The following is a 25628-nucleotide window of genomic DNA, read 5'->3' on the forward strand; positions in this document are numbered from 1 at the left end:
ACCTGGGAAAGATGGTGCACAGTAAGCACGCTGCTCTCAAGCTCGCCACTACACAGGACCACCAGGCAGCTAAACGGCTTCTTTACCGCAACAGCTTCTTCCTCAGCCCCCAAAACGCGGCCAGCGGACTTCAGACACCGGGTGAGCCCCTCTGGTTTTGGCAGGGCCATAGGGCGAGAGAGCACAGCGCGCTTTTCTCGTGTCCCCATCAGCGGGCATTTGAAAGGTGAGCTGAAGGAGCGGTGCTGTTTTTGCTATGAGAGCAATCGTGGTTGGTGGATTTGGAGTATAGGCTGTGGTCTCCCTTAAACAGCACAAAATCACAGTGGCTTGAGTGCTCGGCTCTTACAAGTGTTGGAGCCTTGACAGAGATTTTCTTCTAAATGTTTGTTCAAACAAGTGTAAACAAGTGCTTTAAGCAGTCTAAATGAAAATGTCTTCTCTTTGTTAATAAGGTTGCTCTTCATGGTGACTCATCGCCTCTCTGGTGGCTGTCATCAGAGAGAGCTGAAGATCTGAGGAAACCCCGAGTACCCAGTATTGGTGTCTTTCTGTGAGTGTTTGCTCTACAGAGAGAAGAGCAATACTTGCATCTTTCAGTAAGGGTGTAAAAGCCTCTCGAAGGAGGCAAGGTCTGGACTTTGACACTTCACGCAAGGGCCTTTGTAACAGCAGATATTTCCACAATTCAGTCACTGGTGTCACATCTGATGTGATGCGGAGCTTCTGGCTCTCACTGTGCCTTGCCAGATCCATCCAGCAGACAGGTCTGGCTGTTTAACCATTCCCAGAGAGGGTTTCTGGTTGTGTTTCTGAGACAGCAGCTCACAGGGAATTGGAATTGCAGGAGCCTGGGTTCCTGCCGCTACGTGGCTGCTGATGCGTCCGACTGTGTGTGCAGGGGGCTCATCGCAATTCCGAGCGCTCTGCTGTCACGTGTGCTAGAGGAGTTGCACCTCCTCTCCGCCTGCTCCGGAGCGGGGAGAGCCTCACCTCGCCGGGGTTCCCTGTCTGCCTGCACCCAGGCAGGGTGCTTCCCCCGGCCCAGGTGGAAGTGCGGTGGTGGAAGGGCAGCTGGGTGACAAGGGTGACAAGCTCACTGCTTTCTACTTCTGCAGGGAAACGTCACCAAAAAATAATGACAGCGGTTTTGGCTACCCTGCTTTGTAAAAGCTGTCTAAAGGGAGCTTGGAGTCTGTCTGTCCAGACACCTGAGTCCTCACCTGTTTTCCCCCAGGCTGGGCTAGTGCAGCTCCGCTGCTGACTAACGGGAAGGTAGGAGTTATCCTCACCTCCCTTGCAAGCTCCCGTGAAGCTCATGACTCAGTTCTGAGGTACATGGGCTCATCTGCAAAAAAAAAAATAAGGTGAATTTGGAGTTACCTTTCTTGATGCCCGCTATGCCTTGCCCTAGGACACGGGCTCTCTGCCCCCTCTGCCCTGTCTTCTGGAGGGGGGATGAGCCCACTTGAGCAATGCAGAGTGGAAAGGCCAACTCTCCCAAAATGAAGCAAGTCACAAAAATTTTGTGTGCTGCTGGAGTTATGCTGGGATTGGGTATGGAGATCATAGTGTAGTCTTAGGTGGGCTGGAGGAGAGGCAGAGCTGGTACAAAACTGTGCTCCGTAAAGGCTGGCCGGGTGCATGACAAGTAGCACAAATGCCTACTTTAGCCATGGGAACCTGGGCCAGCAGGGTCCTAGAAAGGCCTTTTTGAGATCTGCAAAGCAGGGCAGTCCAAACTCCTGTGGGTGAGAGGCGCAGGGACGGCGAGGCAGGCGTGGGGTGTGCTGCTGTGTGCCTAGCACAGGGCTGTTGCCATCTGCTGGGCAGCCACTGTGGCTCCTCTCGGCAGCAGCCAGGGAAATGCGTCTCACTGAGCTGTGCACGGCCGAAGAGGAGGATTTTGCTTGCTCAGAACAGCAGCGCTAACCAGGCAGGCAGGTGAGCCTCCTGCAAGCCTTACTGCCCCCAGGCATGTCCCCTCTGGCTAAATGTTTAGTACCGAGTTGCACAGCACAGTAAGAGTGGATCTGGGAGGGTAAAATGATCCATGGTGAGCTCCCACATCTAGTTTTGAGTGTTTTGAGAGGAGGGGGTACTCCTGGCTCTCTCCAGCGTGCCTGTCCGCAGGCACAGCTGGCAGCTGCTGAAAGAAGTTGGTATTTCTTTTCATGTGGACCAATTGAATTTAATGCGGTCTTGAAGGGCAAAAACGGGAGCGAGGCAATTTAAATCCGTGTTGCTGGATTTCTCCAGCTGCTCAGAGTTTCTGCAAAAGGGACCAGAGACTTGTGGGATCGCAGCTGTGTGCTGGTAACACAGGAGCTGCTGTTGTGTGTGCTGTGCCACGGCTTGGGGGTGCAGGAGCTGTTCACCAGAGACATCAGCTACTGTTCCTCATGGCTTGTGTCTTGCAAGGAGCCCACATGGGGTGGTTGTACGAGTCTGATGTAGGTTCGCTGTCTCTTCTCCTGGTAGCCCAGTGGACCTTCTGTGCCTTCCTTTCTTATTACAGACTCACTGGAAAGATTTTGCGTTCACTAACGCAGAGAGCAGTGCCTGGTGAGCACAGAGTATTTGGAGTATGTGTTTTCTGCCTTGTGTGGGTTTTCTTTCTTGCCTCGGTTCAGGGTTTCTTTACCAGTGCCGCTCCCCGCCTGGAAGACTGCCCTCAATGAGCTTCTCTTCACTGCGCTGGCCCTAAAACATCATTGTGTTCAAACAAAATAAAATCACAAATCCCTCTCCACGTGGGCTGCTGGAATTGCTGTTTATTTTGTCATTGCAAAACCACTACATTCAAAATCTTGGAGATGGCCAGAACTGCAGGGCTGTGAAAGGCGATGGGTGCAGTTTGATGTCTGTTCATCTCTCTGTCCCTTGTGGGGGGGAGGCATGCAGAGCCCTGAGCAATATCCCCACTGTCCCCAGAGCCTTTCTGCCCTTCTTCAGTGGAGCTGCCCGTCCTCTTCACACTGGGAGAGCACGTTTCTGCAGTGAACAAGTGAACCGTCTGTTACCTTTGTGTTGATTAGCCACAAGAAAATACAGTAGAGCTGAGGTGCAAAATCAGTCCATGATGATAACTTGGTAACAAAAAGCCTGAATATTCCAAGGAAATTAATATAGAAGATAGAATAGAATGGATGCAATTCATATATGGAATAACTTGGTACTGCCTAGAGAAAAGGATGGGAATGTAAATGGGGCACAAATGTCCCTGAAGGGAGGACTCTAATTCAGGGTTATGGTGAGAAATTGCTGGCCAGAAAAGATCGTAGCTGGAGTGTTTGCCTTGCGCAAAATAGCTTGGAAGGAGTTTGGAAAACAAGAGAGACCTTGAAGCCTTATCTGGAACCGGGAGCACAGTGCGTGGGACTGAGAAACGTGGGAGCTGCACTGCAGCTCACCGGGCCGTCTGGGGTGTGAGGTGACGGCAGCATCAGGGATCTGTCAGCAGGACAGCAGTGTTGAAAGCAAAGGGGTCTCAAGAAGAGTCTGAAAAGTAAAACTGGTGGTGACTGGGGTTTCCTGATCAGCTTTACTGTAGGTGCATCTGGCTTTGGGCTCCTTGCAGCAGTGCGCGGCCTTCCTTGGGGTCTGGCAGCACACGCAGGGGAGCTGGGAAAGCAGAAGGGCTGTGACCTGCTCTGAGTAGCAGATCCGTACAGAACCGGGAAGAGCTCGGGTTAAAGCATAACTGTGCTCCTTACCAGGAGTCCTTGCTTTTTTTGGACTCAGCACAGAAGGTCAACTGGTTATCAAGGTACAAGGCGCTTCCAGGCAGTGTTGCTGAGTAGTAAGTTCTGCTTGGGGCACTGTGCTTCAGGAAGGATGCGAGCCAGAGGAGAGCAAGGATAACCATGAGAAAATGAGAAAATGTGATTTGTGAAGGTAATGGGAAGAATTAAATTTGTTTATGCTAGATAGGCACAACTAAGGGATGCTGAGGTTTGAAGTATATGAGGTTTCTGTAGAGAGGAAACAGAAAAGCAGAAAAAAAGCCTCAAAAGTTCTGAGTTGGAGCAGTGTCCTGCACACTGTGCACTGTCCAGGGCTGCTGTGAGGAAGGGAGGATCCTGGGGATGGGGTTGCCCCACAGTGCTGGCTCTGACGGGGCGCCTGTGATTGCAGAAAGCAGATGCTTGGGTGAAGGCAATGCAGAGCTGTGGCAGCGATGGGGTTAGTATGTTTGTAAACTCAGTTATCACCCATGACCGAAGCACCAGCCCTTCTTTGAGGGCAATATTGTCATTGCATATCATAGATTGCTTTCTGAGTCACCCAAACGGTGATTTGTGATTGCTTATCGGTAGTAAAGTGCTCCCGATCTTCCCCTAGTGAGCAAGGCAAGCTTTATTCACTCTTCTATTTGTGGCTATAAGGAAGGAATTGGTCATTTAGTGCTTAAATATTCACCAGAAGCATTAGAAGGGATGAGATAAGCCCTGGAAGCCTCTACAGGCCCTCTTCAAAATTAACCTTTCTAATTGGTGATGGTTTTGTGGGAAAAGGTGGTGCGCGCACCTGGAGCGGGGCTGGCTGCTGCGTGGGGCTTCGAAGGCGTGCTTTTATTTTGGTATTGGCTGACCAGGAGGGCTGCGGTCACACGGGGAAGCGCGCATTAGCTCGCCTCTCCTTATCGCGGAGGCCGGCCGTCGGGAACAAAAGGCGCTGTGTTTGGGACCGGCACTGAGTCGGTAAGCCTGGCGTCTCCTGGACTTTGCTTCCCTCCTGCCTTGCAGAAGCAGCCGGCAGCTCCTGGCGGTGTGCGCTCCCAGAGCCGGATTGGACTCAGGCGAGGAGGCGATGTGTCCGCAGGTGGGTTTTGAGCGCTAACACAAAATGAGGAAGGATTTGGTTTCTAGGGGGAGGCAGGTCTCCCGCCTGGGGACCACTTTCGGCCCTGGAGGTGCTGGGGAGAGTCAGGTTGGGCATCTACCCAACTTGGCTGCTTGCTGGTTTCTGACCGAGTCTGTTGGCGTGCACAGTGTATTTAGGAACAGTCTTTCCTCCTTGTAGTCTATAGGGTGTGTGCCTATAATGGTATCTTCATAGTCCTTTCTGCCTGGGTCATCTTGGGGAAGCTGGAGCAGTAGGGATGGTGGATGCAGACTTTTGTGGTGCCTGCAAGATCTGGTGTCTTGTGAGTTGTTTTTTGTTTGGTTTGGTTTGTTTTCTTGTTTTGGTTTGATTTGGTTTGGTTTTTTTGCATTGGTGGTTTTGATTTGTCCTAACAGACACAGTGTGGTTCTCTTGCCCTGCCTTGAGGGTTATTACTGAGCATAGCAGCCTCAAAACGCAATTTCAGGGGCTGTGCTGTGGAAGTTGCCTTCATCCTAGGCTGAGCACAGGCTCCCTGGCTTCTCTGAGAAGCGGACATTGCCCAGATATGTGGGAAGAGGCAAATATTGTAGCAAAGAGGTTGGTGCCTTGCTGCTGGTGACAGCCCCTGGTGTGGGATCACTCAGTGGCCTGATGGGTTTCTGGCTGCTGACACTCAGAGGCTGAGCTACTGCAGGATGTTTCTGCGGATGGTTGTATGAGTGTAGACCTAGGTGGGACTATAAACACAACTTACCTCTCTTCTTCCCGGCTTTAAATTGGTTTCAAGCCAATTCAAGCACAGGTTGCCTGCTGTGAGACCGGGCAGGTGCGTGTCCCGGCAGGTGGATGCCGCAGCACCATTAGCTGTGCCGGGCTATCTCTGTGCTGTGGGATGTTGCACCCAAGAGGTGGGATACTTTTCCTCTCGTCTCTTTTCAGACAGAGCCTGTCCCGCAGCCGTGGTGTGCGGGTCTCCAGGCTCGGCTCCAGACAGGGCTGTGTTCCCAGCCAGGCGCTGGCACCAGGGCCCTGACTGCAGTCGCAGGCGAGGGTGTCCTTGGAGGGTGTTTTTTGTAGCCAGTCTATCTCCCCACCTGTCCTGTGTGCAGTCAGAGCTGGCATTCAGCATAGACAGGCTTGTGCTTGCTGGGAAAAAAGAGTTGTTTTTCCTTTTCGTCTCCCCCCGCTTCCCTTCCAGAGCTTCCGAGTGTTGTGGCCAAGGACAGCAGAGCTTTGGGATGCCGAGACGGCTCCGGGCACAAGCGGGAAACCAGCCCTGCAGAAAATGCCTGGGAGGAACTTCCCTGAGAGCCAAGACTTTGCTCTTTTCTCCAAGGCAACGCCTTGCCAAAGCTTGGGCTAAAGCCTCTGTCCTTCACAGATCAGAGCTTAACTTGTCCTTGTCCTTGCCCTTGTAGACCTTGCAGGTGACTCCTTTTGGTTCCTCTCCTCATACTCAAGTGACTTTTTTTTAATGAATGTAGTTTTCATAGCACTTGACAGTATTTAATCAAATAATCTTTACTCCAGTGTGTAATGGTTTTGGGACATGGTTTATTGAGCATGGTGGTATTGGGTTGATGGTTGAACTTGATGATCTTAGAGGTCCTGCTGCTGGAAAAGTCTCCTAAGGGTGTCTCATCGTCTCACCGGTTTTATCAGGACACAATAGGAGGTTCAATCTGAACATAAGGAAAAGCTTTTTTACTGCGAGGGTGACAGAGCATGGCCCAGGCTGCCCAGAGAGGCTGTGGAGGCTCCTTCTCTGGAGACATTCAAAACATGCCTGGACGCGGTCCTGTGTGACCTGGTCTGGGTGATCCTGCTCTGGCAGGGGGGTTGGACTGGATGATCTTTTGAGGTCCCTTCCAACTCCTAATATTCTGTAATACATCACCCCAATGGTGATTTCAGCTATTAATGTCCTTTTAGAAGCAGGAGGGCTCACTGCTGGGCTTTCAAATCCCCAGCATTTTGCTGAACACCTTTGAGCACACCAAGATGTGCCCAGATGGCTGATGTCCTGCTCAGCCAGGGCAAACAGGTCTGGGACCCAGGGAAATGCCTCATGGAGGGGTTGGGATTAGGGATGGGAACTCCAGTGGAAACATGGTCCCATTTCAGTGCAGGGGCTGTGAGTGTGCCTGGGTCCCAGTTCTAAGGTCTGAGGTTTACCTGAAGCATCTAAAGATATGTTTTATTTGATAAAAACATAAAATACACCGATAGTGGTGACACCACCTTGTTCTGAACATGGTGGGGACGCTCCTGGCAAGTTCCCTGGGCACTTGCAGTCTCGCCTGGCTGTCCCAAGCCCACAGATGTCTTTAAGTATATTGCGGGTTCTTTTTTTTTAATCTGGAAAAAGTTTCTTTCTGCCTGCTCACAGAATGGCAAACCTGGCTGAACAAGATGTGCGGCAGCTTGAAGGGTCGCTGCACAAACCAGCTGCTCACGAGGCCATAAAAAAGAGCATTCTGCGGCCTGCGGCTGGACCTTTGCCCAGGGCACAGGGGCTTGGTTGGGGTTTACTTTGCTTTATAGGGCATTTGGTAATATCTTACCCAAGGCCCCTTGGTTTTCCTATCTCCTTCCTGCATCTTTTCTTGAGGTTTAGTTACTTAATCTGTGATGAAATGCAAAGCAAAGTTCTCCACGCTTGTGCACAGGAGGACTTCGTTTACAGTTTCAGCTGCCTCTTAACTCATTGACCAAGTAGATTTAATTTTAATAGGGCTCTTGCATTTGAAATCTCATCTAGGCTAGTATTACAACGAAAAACCAAAATCTCCTTTGTTAAATAAAAACAAAGTTTGCAAAATGTGTTACAGGTCATCTTTTTTAAAGTAAATAAATCGTTGCACATCCTCGGTGTGGCTGAAGAAGGATGGTTCATGTGCTGTTCTGGTGGCTACTTTTACCTCTGAAGGGCTGCTTCCTCATTCAGCCTCTCCATGCCAGTATTCCCCATCCATAAGATGCGTTGTAACAATTTAATCAACAAATCATTGCACAGAGGACACTGATGTGAGCTGCTCAGCTTATGGTTATGTCTCATGTCAAGAAGGTCAGCAATGGTAACCACAACAGGGCGATTTTTAATCAAATTACTTGTGGGTTGGAGTCTGTCTTTCTTTTCGTGTTTGTTTGTTTGTTTGTTTGCAATAGTTGTCTTTACTTTGTGCTCATTATAATATTTCAGTGTATACTTAAATTTAAGCTTTTCCAGCAGGGAGGGTTTTTAGTTGTATTTTAAAAAAACAAAACAAAACAAAACCCAAAAAAGCACGACCAGCAGCATTTACTTAGAAGTCTACAAGCAAAATTATTTCCAGTTTTGGATTTATTTTGAGGAGATAGGGTCTTTTTTCCCCCAAAGCAAAATGTAACCAATCTTTCAACACAACCTTATCCGGTATGCTGAAGTCTGGCCTCTCGTAAACTTGGTGTATACTGCAAATAGCTTGGGAAAGCACTCGAATTGCAGCACCCCTTCCTCTGGAGGCTGAAGAGCTGCTGGACTTGCCTCGGGGACGTGCGATGTCCTCGTCTGTGCACAAGCTGGCAGACCAGGCCTCCGCTTCCACATCTCCCTCATCCTCCTCCTGCTTGAGCATTAAGAGCCTGAGTGGTGTTTCTAGGAAGTGCAGCCTAAATCCGGTAAAGCACTTAAGCGAGTCCCCAGCTTTAGGTATATAAGTAGTCTTGCTGGATTTATGCTTTTTAAAGTGGGCGGGGGTTTGGGGGGCTTTTGTTTTTATCCGGAAGGCTAGTGAAAGTCACCTTCTCTCGTGCTAGGGATAATGTTCACTGCAGCAGCCTCTCCTCTGTTTGAATTGAGTTCATTTGAACAGCCCCATCTTCTCCCAGTGTTGACTTCAGACTCATGTCATTGTCATTTTATGTCATGTTTAACTTCAGGGTGGTGTCCATAAGTCAGCATGGGTCTATGAACGCTGAGCCAAGCTTCCAGGAGGGGTTCCTCTCTGTCTGTCTGTCTCCATCCATCACCCAGCAGCATATGCTCACTTGGCAGAGGGGCTGATGAGAGCACTCAGCAGGGAGCAAAGCCAGGGTGTTGACTTGGTCCCTTTGCTCCCCATTGTGTGCGTAGAACAGGAACCGCTGTTGAGCAGTTCTCCATCCATCCTTTTGAGGGTTTCAGAGCACCTGTACAAGTTCTTGCTGTCCCTTTTTGGCCTCACGCCTGTTGGGGCAGCCTGGGAATTTGTGAGTGAAACAAAATGAGATGTTGGCTGTGTCTTGAGCTGCTTTGCTCCAGTGAAAGCTGCAGAAGTTCTTTGGGCTGCGAAGTGTTTACCCAAAATAGGAGAATTGGGCCAGTGAGAGCACCCATTGCAAAGTCTGGGCAGCGGGACATTTGCCTCTCTTGGTCTGGTGCTCTCCTGCGTGACAAATACATATACTTACTCTGCTTTGAATTTTTCATTCTGCTGTTGCAAGGATGGTATGTCTGTGTATTTTCTTCCCAGCTGCTGTAATACAGGGCTTTCAAAAATCTCATTTTCCCAAAAAGCCTTGGAAAAAGCACTGAAAGCTGCTCTGTGTGCTCTCTGGCAGAGGAAGAGAGGTTTGCTTCAGTGTTGGTGCCTGCGTTCAAAATGCTGCTGCGCTGCCCTGCTGCCTGGATGGAGGGGGTGCAGCCCACAGCTGAGCAGGTTGGATCCCGCTGGGTGAAATTCAGATGGACCAAATGACTTTTCCTGAGCATCTTCTCCTGAGTCCAGGCAGAAGGGCTCCTGTCCCTCTGCCCGACACCTCCGGTAACAGGGGATCAGCTGGAGCTCAGCGCCAGCACTGACAGATCTCACCATGATTATGATCCCAGAGCCAAAAATTATTTTATTTGTTCCGAGATGCAGGGAAATCCCATAAACACTGGAAAATGAGCTGGCACTTTGATGGATAACGAGAGCTTTTGCTTTAGGAGGGTGTTTCTCCTAATGCTCCCATGGCTCTCTGCCAAACATGGGGTTGGTTCTGGGCTCAGCACCATCTCTGTCCAGGGAGGACCATCCCTGCCCACATGTACAGGCAGGAAAAAACATGATCCTCTGTCTGAGGACAGAACTAGGGGGAAAACCCAGTCTTCCATGCACATAGCGTGATATCCTAAAAACCAAATCATGCTTCGTTCCTAGAGCCTGCTGCAGGTGATGGATGTGGTGAAGTAGTGCAAAATATTGGAGATGCTATTCCAGCTGAAGTGCGGAGATTTGAGTGTCCTGCTGATGCAGTCCCTGCAAATTAGACACTGTAATGAGGATTTATAAACCATCTTATTTTTTGTTGAGGAATGGAAGGTGCCCCTGTATTACTAGATGGAGAGAAAAAGTACTTTAAGGACCAGTGGGTAGTTTTGAATGGTGGTTTTTGCAGAAAATTCAGCATAATAATGTGTCCTCTTAAAATGGAGTGGGTGAAAGGAGTGGTGATCAGAACCTCTGGCTAAGCAGTGGGTAATCCCTCCTGGACTCGACAAATCCATACTTGCTCACAACAAAATCCCCTTCCAACTCTTATTTAGTATATATTTCTGTAATCTATTTTCCAAATGCTGCTGTTGCAAAGCATGCGCAGCCGAAAGGCCATTGTGCACTCCGGGCAGCACTCGGTCCTTGGCTCTCAAGACAGAGGAGCACCTGGACGTGGGGTCCAGCTCACAGTGGTTTTAGGAGGTTGGATTTCTGTGCTTAGAAATGCAGTGCAGCAATTAGCTGCCCCATACATGTTTTGTCCTGCTCTGCAATCAAACCACCACATTGCTGTATTGTCTTATATTTTCCCCCTTGTGTTTTTTAACAGGCAAATGAGGTGACTGACAGCGCTTACATGGGCTCAGAGAGCACGTACAGCGAGTGCGAAACCTTCACGGATGAAGACACCAGCACACTCGTACATCACGAGATGCACGACGAAGTAGAAACAGACAGTGCCATCGACTCCACTGTGCACTCGGAGTTCACAGATCCCATCGAGGAGCCCGAGCATGGGTGAGTGGGAATGGCGAGGAGTGAAACTCATTGCATGAGGCAGGAAGCTCTGGCAAGCTGGAAGCAGATGAGAACTGAAGGAGACGTAGCCTGAGGATTTAAAATCAAGTGGGCTGAGTCTGTCTTGCTGAAACTGGTTTGTTCTTTGTCTGTGTAACTTCATGCAAGACCAAAATAGCTCTTTTTTAAGAATAATGATAATAATTAGGCTGCACCATGTGTAGGCTGTTTTGGAGCTTGGCCTGGCAATCTCTTTGAGTTAATCGTTGCTTGCCTTGGGAGAACCTCTGTACCCTCATTAGCATCTTTAACCTCTAAAATAAGTTCTCAGATGATCCAAACACCTGAAATACTTGCAGTTTTTAATCTATCACTTAAGCCAGAAACACAACATATAATTTTCAAGTCAGGAGGGGAGCTCATCGTATTCTTGTTTTTCCTACACATGTGTACTCCCTTTGATGTGCAACCACCTCCTGTAATAACTGGTTTGAAACTTGTGCCTGAAGCACAGAAGCATGAGCTAAGATCTTTGCCCCGTGTCTGAATTGCTGCTGGCAAAACCGCTCCCAGGCCCACCTAATTTCCTAGATTTTGCAGGAAAATTTGGTTTTTGGGGTGAAACTGAAATGCTGGCAAGCAAGAAGGGAGGGAATAAGTCCTTTAATAGTCACCCGAGAGCACTGCTCGGTGCTGAAACCTCAGGAACTGTCACCGCTTAAGGCCTGCTAATGCACAGAACTTTTTTAGCCAAAAACACACCACCCAGGCTTGGTGCTCTGGTGAGTACTTACAGTTCCTGTTGCTTTTAGAAAGCACCAGGCTTCCCTCCTGCCCCAGAATCACAAAATTCTGGGCATGTCATAGACGCAGTGAGCAGTCAGTGCTGCTGAGTGCTCAGCACTGGGACTGAAAGGGTGCTGGGGATTAGGGGAGAAATGAGATTAGCAGGCTGGGCTCTCCTCACCCGAGCGCATTCAGCTCAGCAACAGTTAAATCGGGATATAATCAGTTGCTGAGTTCCCCAACCACCGAGGAGGGTTTCTGGAGGGGCCATGGCAGCCTGTGTGCGCTCTCGTCTGCTGGGGAAAATGACGTGCCTCGGATTCACCTGCCTGTAGGTACAAAATATTTTGCTTGGGAATTTTTTGAAGGCAAGGTTATTCTTGAGGCTTCCTTGCTGCTCCCAGTGTGGGCTTGGGAAGGTTGGGTGTCCTTTGGGTGCTCTGTCCAAGTGCAGTGGTGCCTGTTGCCAGGTGTGTTAGATGTTCCAGGTAGCCAAAAAATAAAGGAAAAAGTTCATTCAGCTTAAAGATTCGGAAGACTTGAGACACAAACCTCTGGAAGTCTGTTCCCAAATTGTTGAGGGCTGGTTTTGGTGTCATCAAACCCCAGGCAGGACAACACTTTCACACCTCTAGTGCCCGGAGCTCTTCCAGGGGACAGTCAGTAAGTACAATCAGAGCTTCAACACTGCTCTTCAGTAGCTGCTAAAGCTCAACCTACCGTAGATGGTTTGAGCTTAAGTGTTTATTTAGGCTGTGTGTAGTAAAGATTAGTTGGACTCTGGATCTTTAAACTCCTAGAGCCCCAAGAGGTATATACGAAATACTCGTGCTGTTTATTGCTTGAAACATCCCTGGCTGAGGGTTTCCAAGTGCCAGCTCAGATCTGCTTCTGTATGGTGCTTATCAAACCACAGCCCCAGATTTAGAGATTTGGGGTTGGTTTTTGCTTGCAAGTTAAAAATTCCACCCCCTGCTTTCTATTCCTGGAGAAATTTCCGATGCTTTCGGCAGTGGTCTGCTGGGTGCAGCACCTGACTCACCGCCGGGGAGGATGGGTTTCTGTCGGATCCCGCTGCAGGAATAATCACGCTTCCCGAGGAGGATGTGTAGATGCCCACGAGCTGGACTGGACTTGTGCACAGCTAAAGAAGAGATTTGCTGCTGTTTTTGCTGGAGGGTTGACATGTTTTTTATTAACAGGATAAGGGCAAATCCTTCAGATGGTGCAGGTTTTTGACCTAAATGGCTTATCTGTAATCTTTTTTTCTTTCTGATTAAGTACAGCCATCTAGCTGTACTTCCATTTTCCCTCTTCTAGCAAGTGAATGAAGATGGGGGCATAGCCTGAAATATCAGGTTTTATAATAATGCAACTTTTAAATTTTCTTTTTTTTTAACATTGGATTTTGGAGAGGAGGGTGGTGTTAGTCCCCCCAGAACACATACCAGTGGCTCATAGACACATGGGCTGCTTTCACAGCCTGGTTCTTACAAATCCCCTCTGCCTTTTCCCTCCCATCTTAATTTTAAAACCCTTGCAGTGCTGGGCAGGAAAGTCTTCTGGGAGTGGGCACATACTGCTGTGGGGGCTTGATTTCATACAGCGCTGCACATGTGAAAAGACTTTTACAGAAATAATGACTTCTGTGCTGAGCTGAGGGACATCCCAGGACCTGTGCTATGTGTGTTCAGGCTGACTTAACACACTACAGCCTCCTGGATCCAGTGTTAAAAACACTCGAAACAGCATTTTCCCCTCCAAGATTGTCACGAGCACGTACAGTGTTTTCCCAGCAGGAGCAGGGCAAGGGCTGCTTTGTCTTGTGGGGAGTCTGTCACTGCCGGGTCTGGCAGCTGCCTGTAAATCGCCAGGATTTGTGTTGGCAGGGGAGTTTGCAGTGTTAAACCCTGGTGCTGGGCTCTTTATAGGATTATACAGCAGTAATGGAGTTTGAGCCCAGCACATAGGCTGACAGTGTAGCTCAAAACATTTAGGGTGCGTTTGGGGCATGCCAAGCGTTTTTTCTCTGCCCTGCCTTTGGTTGCAGCCGTGCCGTGCAAGGGCTTTCCACCAACCCTGGGTCCCGTCCTGCAAATCCTACTCCCGGATCCTGTGTTGCAGCTGCCAGAGGAGCTTGTGTAAAAAAAAAAAACATGTTTGTTGTGAAAATATTGCAGCAAAGTTCCCTGTGCTGCTTGGGTTCCCCTTTGCTGCTGAAGGTGGTGAATTGCACTGCGAGGAAGAGCTAGCCTGGGCTGCCAAAATCAGGGTTGTGACTTGGAAAGATGTACTGTGTGCAATTGGGAAGGCTGCTGTGGTGGCCAACTTCTAACATCATCTTCTCTGCTTCTGCAGATCCCATCCGCACGACCTGCCCCTGGGCTCGGACCTCAGCCACTCCATCGTTACGGTCATTAGCGGAGAGGAGCATTTTGAGGATTACGGAGAAGGGAATGAAGCAGATTTGTTCTCGGACAGCTTGTGTAATGGGGAGAGCAGCTTTAACAGCTCCTCATTCCTCTCTCCCAGGTAATGCTCAGCACAGTACCGGCCACGTTTTAACCAGTTTCTTAGTGTCTTTGCCTAGGCTTTGTGTGTAGGAGAGTTGTTTCCTTTGGGTTTGCACGCTAGTGGGCCTGCAAGAGGGGTCTCCTGGCAAACTTTGGATACAATGGGATAATTGGCTTGGAAGTGGAAGAGGAGTTGCCTCCCTCAGTCTTTCCTTTTCCTGAACAGTGCCCATCCTCCCATCCAGAAGCACTGATGCCCAGCAGCAGGTGGAAGAGCACTCTGCATTTCACATGTGTCCAGAACAGCATCCCATTCCCACTCCTGTTAGGCATGCGACTCCTCGCAGAGCTTTCCAGTACAGAAAACCACCGTGCAGCTTTATATCAAGTCCTATTGGATGACACTTTTTTTTTTCCTCCCTTGTGCTTGTATTTTTGGCTTTGATGTGATGCCTTCCTTCTCTAGGCAGCCAGAGGGATATGTGGAGCAAGAAGCAGCCTGTAGTGTTTTCCTGCACTCCTTGCATTAGGGTCCAAAACCAGCCCACTGTTGGTTTTGCAGCCCCTGCATAGTAAACTGACAAACTGGTATGATGGTACAAAACCCGTCACTACTTAACTTTCTAAGGAAAAACAAGTAAAAGCTGGAATACTCATCCACTTCTGCAGCCCACAAAACCTCTGTGATGACAGAGGGACATGTTCCTCCATCAGGCAGTGCATCTCTGCAAGGCAGGAGTGGTCCCTGCCAGGCACAGGCTTGTGTTGAAGACAAGAACGTACTTTTTCTCTTTGGAATGATACGTGTTTGTGACTTTCTGTAGCAGTATAAGCTTTTTTTTTTTTCTGTCTGCCCCTTTTCCACCAGCTTCCCAAACTTCACACATGCTTCACAGAGTTGGGTCAATTCTGGTTGCACAGGGCTGGCAGGGAAGAACTGCTGTCAAATCTCCACACCTGCACTTTGCTGCAGCTCAGGGCTGACTTTCTTCTTTGCTGGTGCAGCAGCAATTTTGAAGATGTTAACTACACCTGCAGTAGGAGAGTGTTGCTGTTAAACATGCCTGATCCATTACTTTAGGAAACCAGTGCTCCAGCACTTGATGTGGTGGGGTACCCTGTGGTGGAAGGAAATGTGACACTCATCCACGCTTATCCTTTGATTGCTCTGCAGAGAAATGCAGTGTATGGCTGTCTCTGCTGGTGCTGCAGAAGTGTGCTCTGATAAAAACCAGCCTTGGTGTTTGTTTTGAGTTTCTCCTTGAGGGTGGACCTCCAACCTAGTCCAGAAGGCTCCTGGCAAGAAAGTATTCAGCTAAAGGAGCTCTGCAATCAGTTAAACCTTTTCTTTAGTAATAGTCTGGAGCTCCCAGGCTGCGTACAGTCAGTGTTCAAATCTTGCTCTGTCAGGGCACCCCTCTGCTGCTCTATCGCCTATTCAGGAGATCGTGCTCTGCAGCATCTTTCTCTGCCGGGAGGGCTTCACTCGGCACGTGGCCACGCAGCTCGTGGTGGTTTATGCTGGAGACTTCACTGCTGGGGCTTGCTGGGGTGCAGGCTGCAGATACACTCTGCAAAACCTCCAGAGTAAAGAATGTGGCTCTGTTTGAAACAGAGGATTTCCTCATGCCTTTCAGGTCTTGCCCTTACCTTGAATTATTGTTGTGTGTGTTAAGGTCCTTAGCTGATCAGTCTCTGAGACTGTGCTGGTTTTCTGAACAAAGCTCTACCGCCCCAGTGCATTTAAATGTAGTGAAACCTTAAAGTACTACATGATATCCACTGGTTCAGGCTCAACTCTTTTTTTTTTGGCTGTGGTTTGAATACAAGAAACAGTATCACTTGTAAGCGGTCACATTGCCATGCATCCTTTCCATCTGAGAAGAGTCTCTAAATGGGAATAATGTTGACAAATTTTCCTGCCACAGCTCCAGATCTTCACCAGAGGACTAATACAAAACCCAAGAGTCTTCAGGGAACACGATGGGGTATTGCATTTTCCTGCTTAGTCCTTTGGGCGTGTTTGCGATCTCTCGTTTTGGGTTGCCTCCTCTTCCCTGGCACATCCATCCAGGAGGAGAAGTCTCTGCAACGCTTAGTGGGAAATGAGCGGCAACTGAAGCAAAAATCTCCTCACACACACCCGTTCTGCTGCCGATGGGCTGTGGAAGACGAATGTTACTCCCTGAGATGGAGGGAGGAGGCAGGGAGGAGGCTGCACATGGTGCAGGAGGTGGCAGCTTGCCACGAGGGGTAGGTGGGGACGCCCCGGGGTGCAGTGCGGTTGAGCTCTCACCCACTTAACAGGCAAGCAACCAACACGGCCAGAGGCCAGGTGTATCTGCTCGTACCTGAAGAGCTGCCAGGCTGGCCTGTGGGTTCTCCTCTACACTTCTTTTCCCAGTTTTGTCCAGCTCAGTGCGGGGGCAGAGCCCCGAAAAGGGCATGGTGCTTCTTCCAGGTGCCACCAAGCTTCTGTCGCCTCTTACTCTACACAGAGCCTGAGCGACTGATCTGACTGCTGACGGATATTGATTATCCTGGGTCCAAACCTGCCCTACATTTTGAATGTTTTCCTTTTTCTTTTTTTTTCCAGGAATGGGAAGAAATAAGTAATTTGGCATTTACTGTCATTCAGTTGACTGTTCTAAGGGGGCTCGGAAATACTGTACAGACAGCACAAACTAAGAGGCCTGACCCTGGGGATGGCTGGGCTGCTGACTCCCCAAGCCACCGAAAACATCAGTGAGGGGTTATGCAGAGGTGCTGAGCCAGGGGACCCCTCCTGGGGTGTTCCAGGCCCTCAGCATCTCCCGGGTCAGGACTTGCCAGTGTGGATCTGTGTCACAGGATTGAGTAGCCCTTTCCAGATGCCTTTTGGTTTTAAGCTTGCTTGTGTATGCTCACACCTTTACCTGTCTTTCTTATTGAACTGCTTTGATTTTTTCACTATTAACCTTTCTTTGATTAAAGTCCGTGGCTTCCAGAAGCATATTTCCCTGCAGAAAGGATTTGTGATGTACGTTTGGCCCCAAAGTCACAAAAGCTCTTTGCCGTTCGGTATTCCTTGGCCTAACTCTGTCCTGCCCAGGTCACATCAGGTGGGGAAATGGCTCCCTGGTTTGCCAAGTGTCAGTGAATGCCTCGGCAGCTTGTTTTTCACGTCAGCAGCCAAAAATGAAATGCTGATTGGACCCATTAGCTCCCCAGGCTGTTAAAGTCCTGTAGACCCCCATGTCCCCTGGTGAAATTATGTTCCCTACAACGGGGCAAAGCTGCTGCTTCAGCTTTTGTGTGCCTCACTTCGTAGGTGACAGCAGTTGAATCACAACCACATTTTTGAGCCTAGCTTCCATGGGGACCTCTTTGCAATGAAAATATGACTCTGCATTACTAATGGTGTACAAGGACAGCTGCTCATATTTTTAAAGCATCCCATTGGAAAATGATGCGACCGACCAAAAGATTTGGTTCTCTTTCACGGCGCTCAGTCCAGCAGTGTGTGACTTTGGTCTGCATTTACCAAGGCAAACCAGGACCATTGCTAGAGCCTCCTGAGACAGGTTGCTTGGGAAATCATGTCAGAAAATAAACTTTGTAGTAAGAGCATGCACCTCACCTTCCCTGGGCTCTCTGGGGGTCCCTCACAAGAGCAGCCTGGCACAGAGTTTGAAAACGTAAAGCCAAGCTCAGTAAGTCTCTGGGAGGAGAGTGATGGAAATCCTGGTAATTTATAGCAACTCCGTATTGACTGTGATTTGGCTTCTAAAATCAAGGGGGGAGGTGACCCAGTCTGCTCTGAAGATTTTTAATGCGAGTCTTACACAAAAAGCTCACACCAAAAGCTCCCCTGCCCCAACGTATGCTCAGCTTGTGGAAGCCACGGAGGAAAATCAGCCCCATCTGTTCTGTCCTGTTGAAATGACCCTTGTGATTTCTCTAGCACCAATCCGCTTGCTGCGAAACTGCACAGCATTATCGCAGATGAAGCATTTGAGTTTTACTGTAGCCAGTGCCACAAACAAATCAACCGCCTTGAGGATCTTTCTGCTCGTCTGAATGATCTTGAAATGAATAGGTAATTCGGCTTGTGTGTGGCCATTTCACTGTTGGGAATGATGTTCTGGAAGGGAAGACTTTCCTTGTGCTGCACAGCTTTCCTTTGCTGCTGCGTTGCTTGATTCCTGGTTTCGAAAGGGGATGAATTTCATTAACTGAGGTGAGCCTCTTCAGGTGGTAAAGGCTGTAATAACGTTATGGAGGGTGAGCAGAAGTTTCCTTTAATCTGAGCCACGGGGGCTGGTAGACAATGAGAGTCTTCCCTTCTGCTCTGGGCAGTCTGCATGTCCTGCTGAGTTGTGGGTGCCTCTCCATGCCCTGAATATTGTGGTCCTTGCACTGGGACTGGAAGCCATAAGCTGATTGCGTACAGTATTTCTGTCACCAAGGACAAGACTGCTAGGTCTTCTGGCCAAGAATGGTTCAACCTGGCAGGGCAGGTACAGCCCGTCCTCCCACTGCAGTGGTAACCTGGAAACATCAGCTTGCTCTTGGTGGCTTGAAACCTCTCCCATAGATGCTTGCTTTGCAGCAATAAAATCATGTTTCGCCCGGCTTTGCCAGCTGCCTGCCCACCTCTGGGCCACCACTCACCCGGCAGATGTGATAAATGCTGGGGCCTTTGCATAGGAACTTCATGAGGTTTTGGATGTAACGTTTGGGGTCTACCAGCCAGCAGCTGGATTTGCTGATTTGTCAAGCGGGGAGGGATTTCTATTTGTTTGTTTATTTTTTCAGGCCTGTTTGCAGTCCACTGGGTGGAAGGATGGCAGTATTAATGCTAATCATTCTGCTCACATCTGGTGTGCTATTTCAAGCCAGGTTTTGGTCATGCTCTTGGTCTCTGTCCATCCTCTACAGGGACAGTGTGACATGAGAGCTCTCCTGGGCTATATAGCTATGGGAAGAGAACTGGAAAACAAATAGGAGCTTGACCTTAAGTTTTTAGTGGAAAAAGTACCTCTCTTTCTCTGTCTTCCTCAAGCAAATAGTTGTATTTGCATTTGGAGGCCTTGAGGGTCGATGATGAGTCTCAGGTTATGCAGTTATTAAGAACAACACTGGACTCCCATACATGTACCAGCAGCCCCACTCCATTTCAGGCTTTCTCCAAATTTACCTGGAAAGCTGAGCTAATGCTTCTAAGCCTCCCATGATGGATGGGATTTCCAGCGGAGGTTTCCCCATCCCATGGTGTCCTGGTGGGAATTCAAAAGCCCCTTTGGGCTCAGAGTGAGTAGGTTTGGTTCCTCCACCTGTGTTCAGAGTTTCCTGTGCACAAATCTGCTGGAAACTTGTTCCAAGTGCCCCTGTGCACCAACCCCATGGAAGGGGCATCACCCACCCTTTCTGTGGTGAGGATGTGAGAGGTGTCCCCGTGCAGCACATGGGATGTGGCAGGACCTGTTTGCTCCCAGCATCACCAGCAATGTGAAAGGGACAAGTAGGCAAAGAGAGTGGTAGAAACTGGACCAAAATCTGGGCCAAGCAACCTCACACTATGCCTGGCAGGCGAGCCTGAAGACACACGCTCCAGAAGTTGCCAACAGCTGGGGTGAAGCCCAAGCCGCCATGTTACAGCCTCACTCTTAAAGATTGTGGATGTATGTGCAGCGTTTTACGCTCAGAATGAGGTGGGGAGCCTGACCCAGCACCAGGGCACTGCTGCGTGAGCCCACGGCATGGGAAGGCAGAGAAAAGTCCACCAGGAGCTTGGGATGAAGCAGTTCTGTAGAAGGACGCTTTATTTTAGTGCCCTTGGAGCAGTGGTGGTCTCATCCCCTCCAGCTGCTGGCACTGCTTTCCAAAAAGCTGTTTGCAGAGGAAATATTTTTTCTCTCTCCGGTGCTGGGGACAGACGTGACTCGTGACAAGCGCTGGCAAACACCAGGGCCTGACCTCCCCCAGGGCGGGTGTGAGCATCCTTGAAGCCTGGCCAGCAGCGGCTCTTGCGCTCCTTGGAAATCTGGGGTTTGAGGATGCACTTTTGACATGAGGGCTGGTAACCCTGACAACAGCCCCTGGTAGTCATTGCTTTTTTAAAAAAAAAAATTGTCCTGAGCTATTTTTAATTCCTCCTTCGAAGAAATAATGCAATTGTTGCAGCTCTAGGCAGGAATGGACTCTCAGATTATTTTATTTGTTGGGTTTTTTTCTTTAAACTGAACTAAGCACCAGAGAATGTGATTGCTGCTTCTCCGCTCAGGCTGGAGCCGTGTTTGCTGCCACCGTTCAGTGATGATGTGGTATCAGCGATGTGTCCCAGCAGCATCTGTTCGACAGCAGCATGTGTTTGGGTGGAAGATGAGGAGTGAGATCCAAGCCCCGCTCATTTCACTAGCTTGCAGTTGCATCAGTCACAACCAAAGCACTGCAAAGAGCATCTTAGCAAGTAGCTGTTTCTGAAAAAGCTCTTTTTTTCTCAGCGGGTAGATTCTGCAGCCCCATCCTGAGGAGCAGGGACAGGGTAACACAGACCTTGGCTGTTTGTGCTGTGGGTCACGCTAAGCAGGAGCGAAACCCTGACCGCTGTGGTATGGTGGCAGCTGGCTCAGGCATATATGGAGCAGGACTGTGATGTCCGCCAGTCATTTGTGCAAAGGACAGCTCACACCCATCCCCAGCAACAGTGCCTGTGCTTAAAACCCAGAAAGGACCATGATCAACAGCTCCTAAAATCTCTGAGCTACATGTAGGCAGCGATTCTCTGGTGATCTAGAGCCCATTTGTGAGAATAATCTTTGTGAGAAGCACAAACCAGCGTGCAGGAGGATGGAAGTGCCCATCTGCATGCAGGAGGTGCTCCCTGTCCCCCAGGCAGCTGGCAGGGAGGGCTGGTGTGCTGCGGGGTGCAGGAGGTGCAGCTTGGGATGCAGGAGAGGTAGCTTGGGCTGCTGTCGGCACCGGGCTGAACCTCACCAAACTCACCACTATTATTAGCCCTTTCCTTGGGGATCAGCTTTCAGGACAGGGATCAGCCGGTGAGAGGACACTGTTGCTAGAGGCAGTGAAGTTTTCTGTGGCGTTACTCCATTTGGTTCCTTGTCACTGTGCTGTTAGATACGTGAGCAGTTTCTTCGCCTGCCTTTCACCAGGGATGGCTGGGCTGCACGGGTGCTGCATGCCATGGGCGCTCCCCTGCCATAGCAAAGGATGTGCCCCAGAGTGCTTGCAGTTTCCTGTTTCCCTTGCTCTTCACTGTCAGCTTCCCTAACTCTTTCCTGCGTTTCCTTCATTTTGCAGTCCAAATAAACGCCTCTCAAGCAAGAAGGTGGCAAGGTAAGCTCATACTTCTATAAACGGGGTGAGAGGGGTGCCTGTACTCACTGCTGGGCCCACGGAGGGAAGGCTGCCAAAATAAGTTTGCAGTGTCATAGTTTGGGATGTGTTGCATAGCGCTGGGGAAAAGTGGGTTTAATTCTGAGATAGTTTGCAGTAGCAGTTTTTCCAAAATGGAGATTTCTCACTTGTGCACTGGGAAGGAGTCTCTAGAAGGACACGTCCCCCGGGACTGCGTGGCTGGGCTGTCTCCTCCCCAGTGTTACCATACTGGGTCTCCAGGGTCTTTAGAAGACTGGACCAGTCAGTGCACCCACTTGGAGGAGTTTCTCCAGCACCCAAAAAAGGCAACCACCTTAGACAGCTCTCCTGATCCTGTTTTACTTTGCTCAGCGTAATCCTCAGTGCTTGACTGCTGGAGCAGCCCTCCCTGCTCAGATGTGGCAGGTCAGGGGCTCTGGGGAGTTCCCGGTGGGTGACTCCAGGTAACCCCACCCTGGGGTTTAAAGCTGTGGTGCTTCTGTCCTGTGGGACTGTCTCATGTAGTGCCAGTGTTTCCTTGTGCACGTTTTTAGCCCTGCCTGCACAAGAAAAGCTGCAGGGTTTGCTCTGAATCCTTAATCGCTGGGTGGAGTGTCCATCCCCTCTCAATGAAACCTGCTCAGCTTCCCTTTTCCAACTTCGCCATCCCTCCCCTTCCCCTGTGCTTTTAAGAGTATGCTGAGGCTTATCCTGGCTGTCCTGCCTGCTTCTGCCATGCTCAAGAGGGTTGAGATCACTCTTTGCTTTCTCTTTGCTTGATTGCAAGCAGGGCAGGGTTGCTGCAGAGGAATAGGCAGCTCAATTTGAGTGATGCTCATACCTCACTGCTCCCTGCACTGACTGGAGCAGCTTCTCTGCGCCTTTCCCTCCCGGCTGTGCTCTCACACCTTTCCCTTCTCCATGTTTCCTGCAGTCAGCAAGTCTCCCCTGGCACAATTTCCTCTCCTGGCAAGGAAGCAGGTCCTTGATATTACATTTCCTAGTTCCGGTCATCTTACTTTCCAGATCTTTGTTAAAAACACTGGCAGGAAAGAAAGTTGAAGGGAGCAGCCTGTCCCCAGGTTTCCTGTTTTAGGACTAGTTCTTGTTCCATGTCTGGCAGAGCAAGTTTGGGGAGGATTTAAGTTAAATTTTGAGGAATGGAGATTCCCTGTCTTATGGGGGATCAAACCCTCTTGGCCCTTTGCATTTGCAGGATGCTTTTCTGAGACTGGGACTTGTGGGCTTAGGTGAATATTGGTTAATTCAAGAGCAGTCAAGTTTAATGTTTGATAATGACAGAGATAACGGGTTTTCTGCAGTGAAGAGCCAGATCCTTAAGATCAACCCAAAGAAAGCCCTTTGTTGCAGATACTGTAATTACTGAGTAATAATAAAACATTTGCTCTTAGGAAATTGATTTTATTTTGGTAAGGGCTCTTTCCTGATTTTTTTTTTTTGTTATCCAGGTTCTGCTTTGTGCCAAGAAACCTCAGCTGCTTAGGCCCTGTTGTGCTTGGCATGATTTAAATGACAAATGTGCCCGAGACTGTAGAATCTAAATATATACTCAGGGTGAGGATGCAAAATAAGACTGGTTCTCAGCTGTGGTCTCTTTGGTAAATGCCAGTGTTGCTTCATGAATATTTGCATGAGCATATTGTGTAGCAGGGTGAATTTGAGAGCCCACATTACAAACTCCAAGGAAGACTGAGGTTCAGAGAGACCTCTTTGGTTTTCTCGTTCATTTCCTGCTCCAAGCAGCGCTGGCTTCATGATCAGGCTGCTCATCACTTGAGTTGCAGTGGGAGAGCAGAGGGGTTTTTTCCAGGCAGCATCTGCTTGGTGTTCAGAGCTGGAGCACAACTACCCCTCCCTGTGGCGATGGCAGTTTCTCGAGCCACGAGACGATGGAGCTAATCTGCACCAATAACACAAGGAATGGACACAGATCAGCCCCTCTGCAGGGTGTCCTCTAGATCACCGTAAAGCTGTGGACACCAGTGTCGCAAGGCCTTGCTAATGATTAGCTCGCTCTCAGCTGTCACAGCAGTGTGAGGAGGTGGGCTGGGGTGTTTCACAACAGGTTCAGGAGTTTTTCTCCTCTCCTACCTCTTACACCCACTGCCCCTCCACTTCTTATTAACCTTATCAGTGGCTGGAGCAGAGTACTCTGTCCTTTGCTGGATAACATACAGCCTTGGTAGGTTCATAAAGAAAGTGAAAAGCGAGCTCTTATCTCTACCCATTCCAAAGAGCAAGTACAAATGATCATAGTATGAAGTCCCAGCAGCATGAGTCCACGTCTGCGCTCCCCTCACAGGGTGCATTTGCTCAGCCCGTAAGCAGCCACTGGCTCAGCCCCATTAGCCCAGCACACCAAGGCAGTGAACTTGGTGACAAGAAGGACCTGGCCCATGCTATCCCCTGCTGTAAGTCCTGCAGCCCAAGAAGGAGCAGTGCTATTAAATCCCCTTGGAAAAGGAGGTGGCAGCTGCGGAGGGGAGAGAAGGGACTGCATCCTGCAATAGTGGTTGTCATCTGAAATTGCTATGACCTGCGATGTTCGCTCTAATGTTCGTGTTGCTGTGGGTTGGGGTGGTTTGTCTCTGTTATAGACAGTTGCATCAGACGAGCACGCTGTCTGTGGGGGTGATGGAGGAGCCTTACCGGGATACACTGGAGTGTACAGAAGAGGACATCACGGACAAGGTAAGAGCAGCACTGCCTACATTATCCTGGAGCATGTAGTGGCTTGTGATGCTTTGAGATCCCCAAGCAGGAGTTAGACTGAAGCTTCTCTTGCTGGTGCTGGGTAGATCAGCGTAGGTGGGACACACAAAGCCCTCTGCATTGAGGGGACAGAGAAGGAGCACACTGAGTCTCATTGCAGAGGTCCTGTGTTGATCGGGAGGTGGCACTGGTGCCTTGTCTCAGGGATGGAGGGGGGCTGCCCTGCTCGCAGCAAGGGTGGCTTCCCTCCTTCCACCGGGGGGAGGGTGTAGCTGTTTGCAGGCTCTATTTTCACTTCTGCTTCACATCATCAGATGTTCTCAAATTCTGCTTTTCTGAGATGAGCAAAGCTGCTTGATGCGAAACAAGGACTTCCTTTCCTTGGCATGCTCTTGCTGCTGCTGCTGGTGCCATGAGGATCTAAAGCTGATTTTGTGCTGGTCCTGTTGGGTTTTACTGAGGTATTATGAGAAAAGGGTTACAGGACAAGAGGGAAGCAGGGCAGGAGCACAAGAAAGCTTTTGTTTGAGCACCCCTAGCTAAAAATAGCTCAGGGAAAGCAGAAAAGTTAAAGATGGGTGAGTTGTGGCTTGCGTAAGCATTTGCTGCAATCCTGAAACTCCTTGAAAATTACTTTTTAATTCTGGAATCACAAATAGCTGCATGGAGCAGCACGTGGAAGAGAAGCACATATGTGTTTGGCTGCACTCTGCTATAATGATAATGCATAGAAGACCTTTAAAAAAAAAATTAAAAATCAGTATTTTTCCAAGTCTGAGAATTGTATAAAACACGTTTCTGAAGGCATCTGACTTAGGAAACCACGTACGCAGTTCTGGGAAAGGCCTTGTGTCTCTGCGTGTTTTTGTTTTTAATACACTTGCATGTCACTTCTCCTTCTCCCCAGAGCGATGGTTCATGTTTTGCAGAAATGCTCCTAATTGCCTCTCTTTTGTGGTTGTTCTTGTATGGGTATAAATGGGATTTTTGAGACGATGAACTCTGTCCTTCTGCAGTTCCCCACCCACCCACACTCCTGCTTGGGTGGGAAGTAGAGGGGCACTCCTGGCCCTCTTTGCTCTTCAAAATTGTCCACTATTTAGGGAAAGTGAATGAAAGTGCAAATACAGATTAAATAAGCCCTGCATAGGTACGGGGAGAAAATACTCATCTCTGAGCCTTTCCTCCCAGCCTTTCCCCCATCGCTTTCTTCTATGTGACTTTATTTAGATGTAGCTGTGAACTCTGGGTCTTTCAGTCCTGTTTCAGGCAGCAGGGGGTATCCCCAGCCTCAGGGCTGCACTTGGGCATGGCAAAGCTCTGATGATCCAGCTGGGATACCTCTAGACCTCAGTGCAGGATATCATCATGAAGGGTATGAAGAAAGGAAAGA

At 49.4% G+C, this 25628-nt stretch overlaps 1 protein-coding gene across 1 annotated transcript in view; it reads left to right on the forward strand.

The window, feature by feature from the left end:
* The window catches only part of RAB11FIP3 (RAB11 family interacting protein 3 (class II)), a gene marked incomplete at its 5' end in the record, with an annotated part of 73850 nt that overhangs the window by 40324 nt on the left and 7898 nt on the right, over nucleotides 1-25628 (forward strand). Inside the window, 5 exons of the mRNA XM_010182200.1 lie at nucleotides 10657-10844; nucleotides 13989-14162; nucleotides 18087-18221; nucleotides 21446-21481; nucleotides 24121-24214. Coding sequence (XP_010180502.1) covers nucleotides 10657-10844; nucleotides 13989-14162; nucleotides 18087-18221; nucleotides 21446-21481; nucleotides 24121-24214 — 627 coding nt within the window. The remainder of the gene's footprint in view (nucleotides 1-10656; nucleotides 10845-13988; nucleotides 14163-18086; nucleotides 18222-21445; nucleotides 21482-24120; nucleotides 24215-25628) is intronic.

Source organism: Mesitornis unicolor, unplaced genomic scaffold (genome assembly GCF_000695765.1).
Source record: "Mesitornis unicolor isolate BGI_N332 unplaced genomic scaffold, ASM69576v1 scaffold174, whole genome shotgun sequence".
In the NCBI taxonomy this organism is placed as follows: Eukaryota; Metazoa; Chordata; class Aves; order Mesitornithiformes; family Mesitornithidae; genus Mesitornis; species Mesitornis unicolor.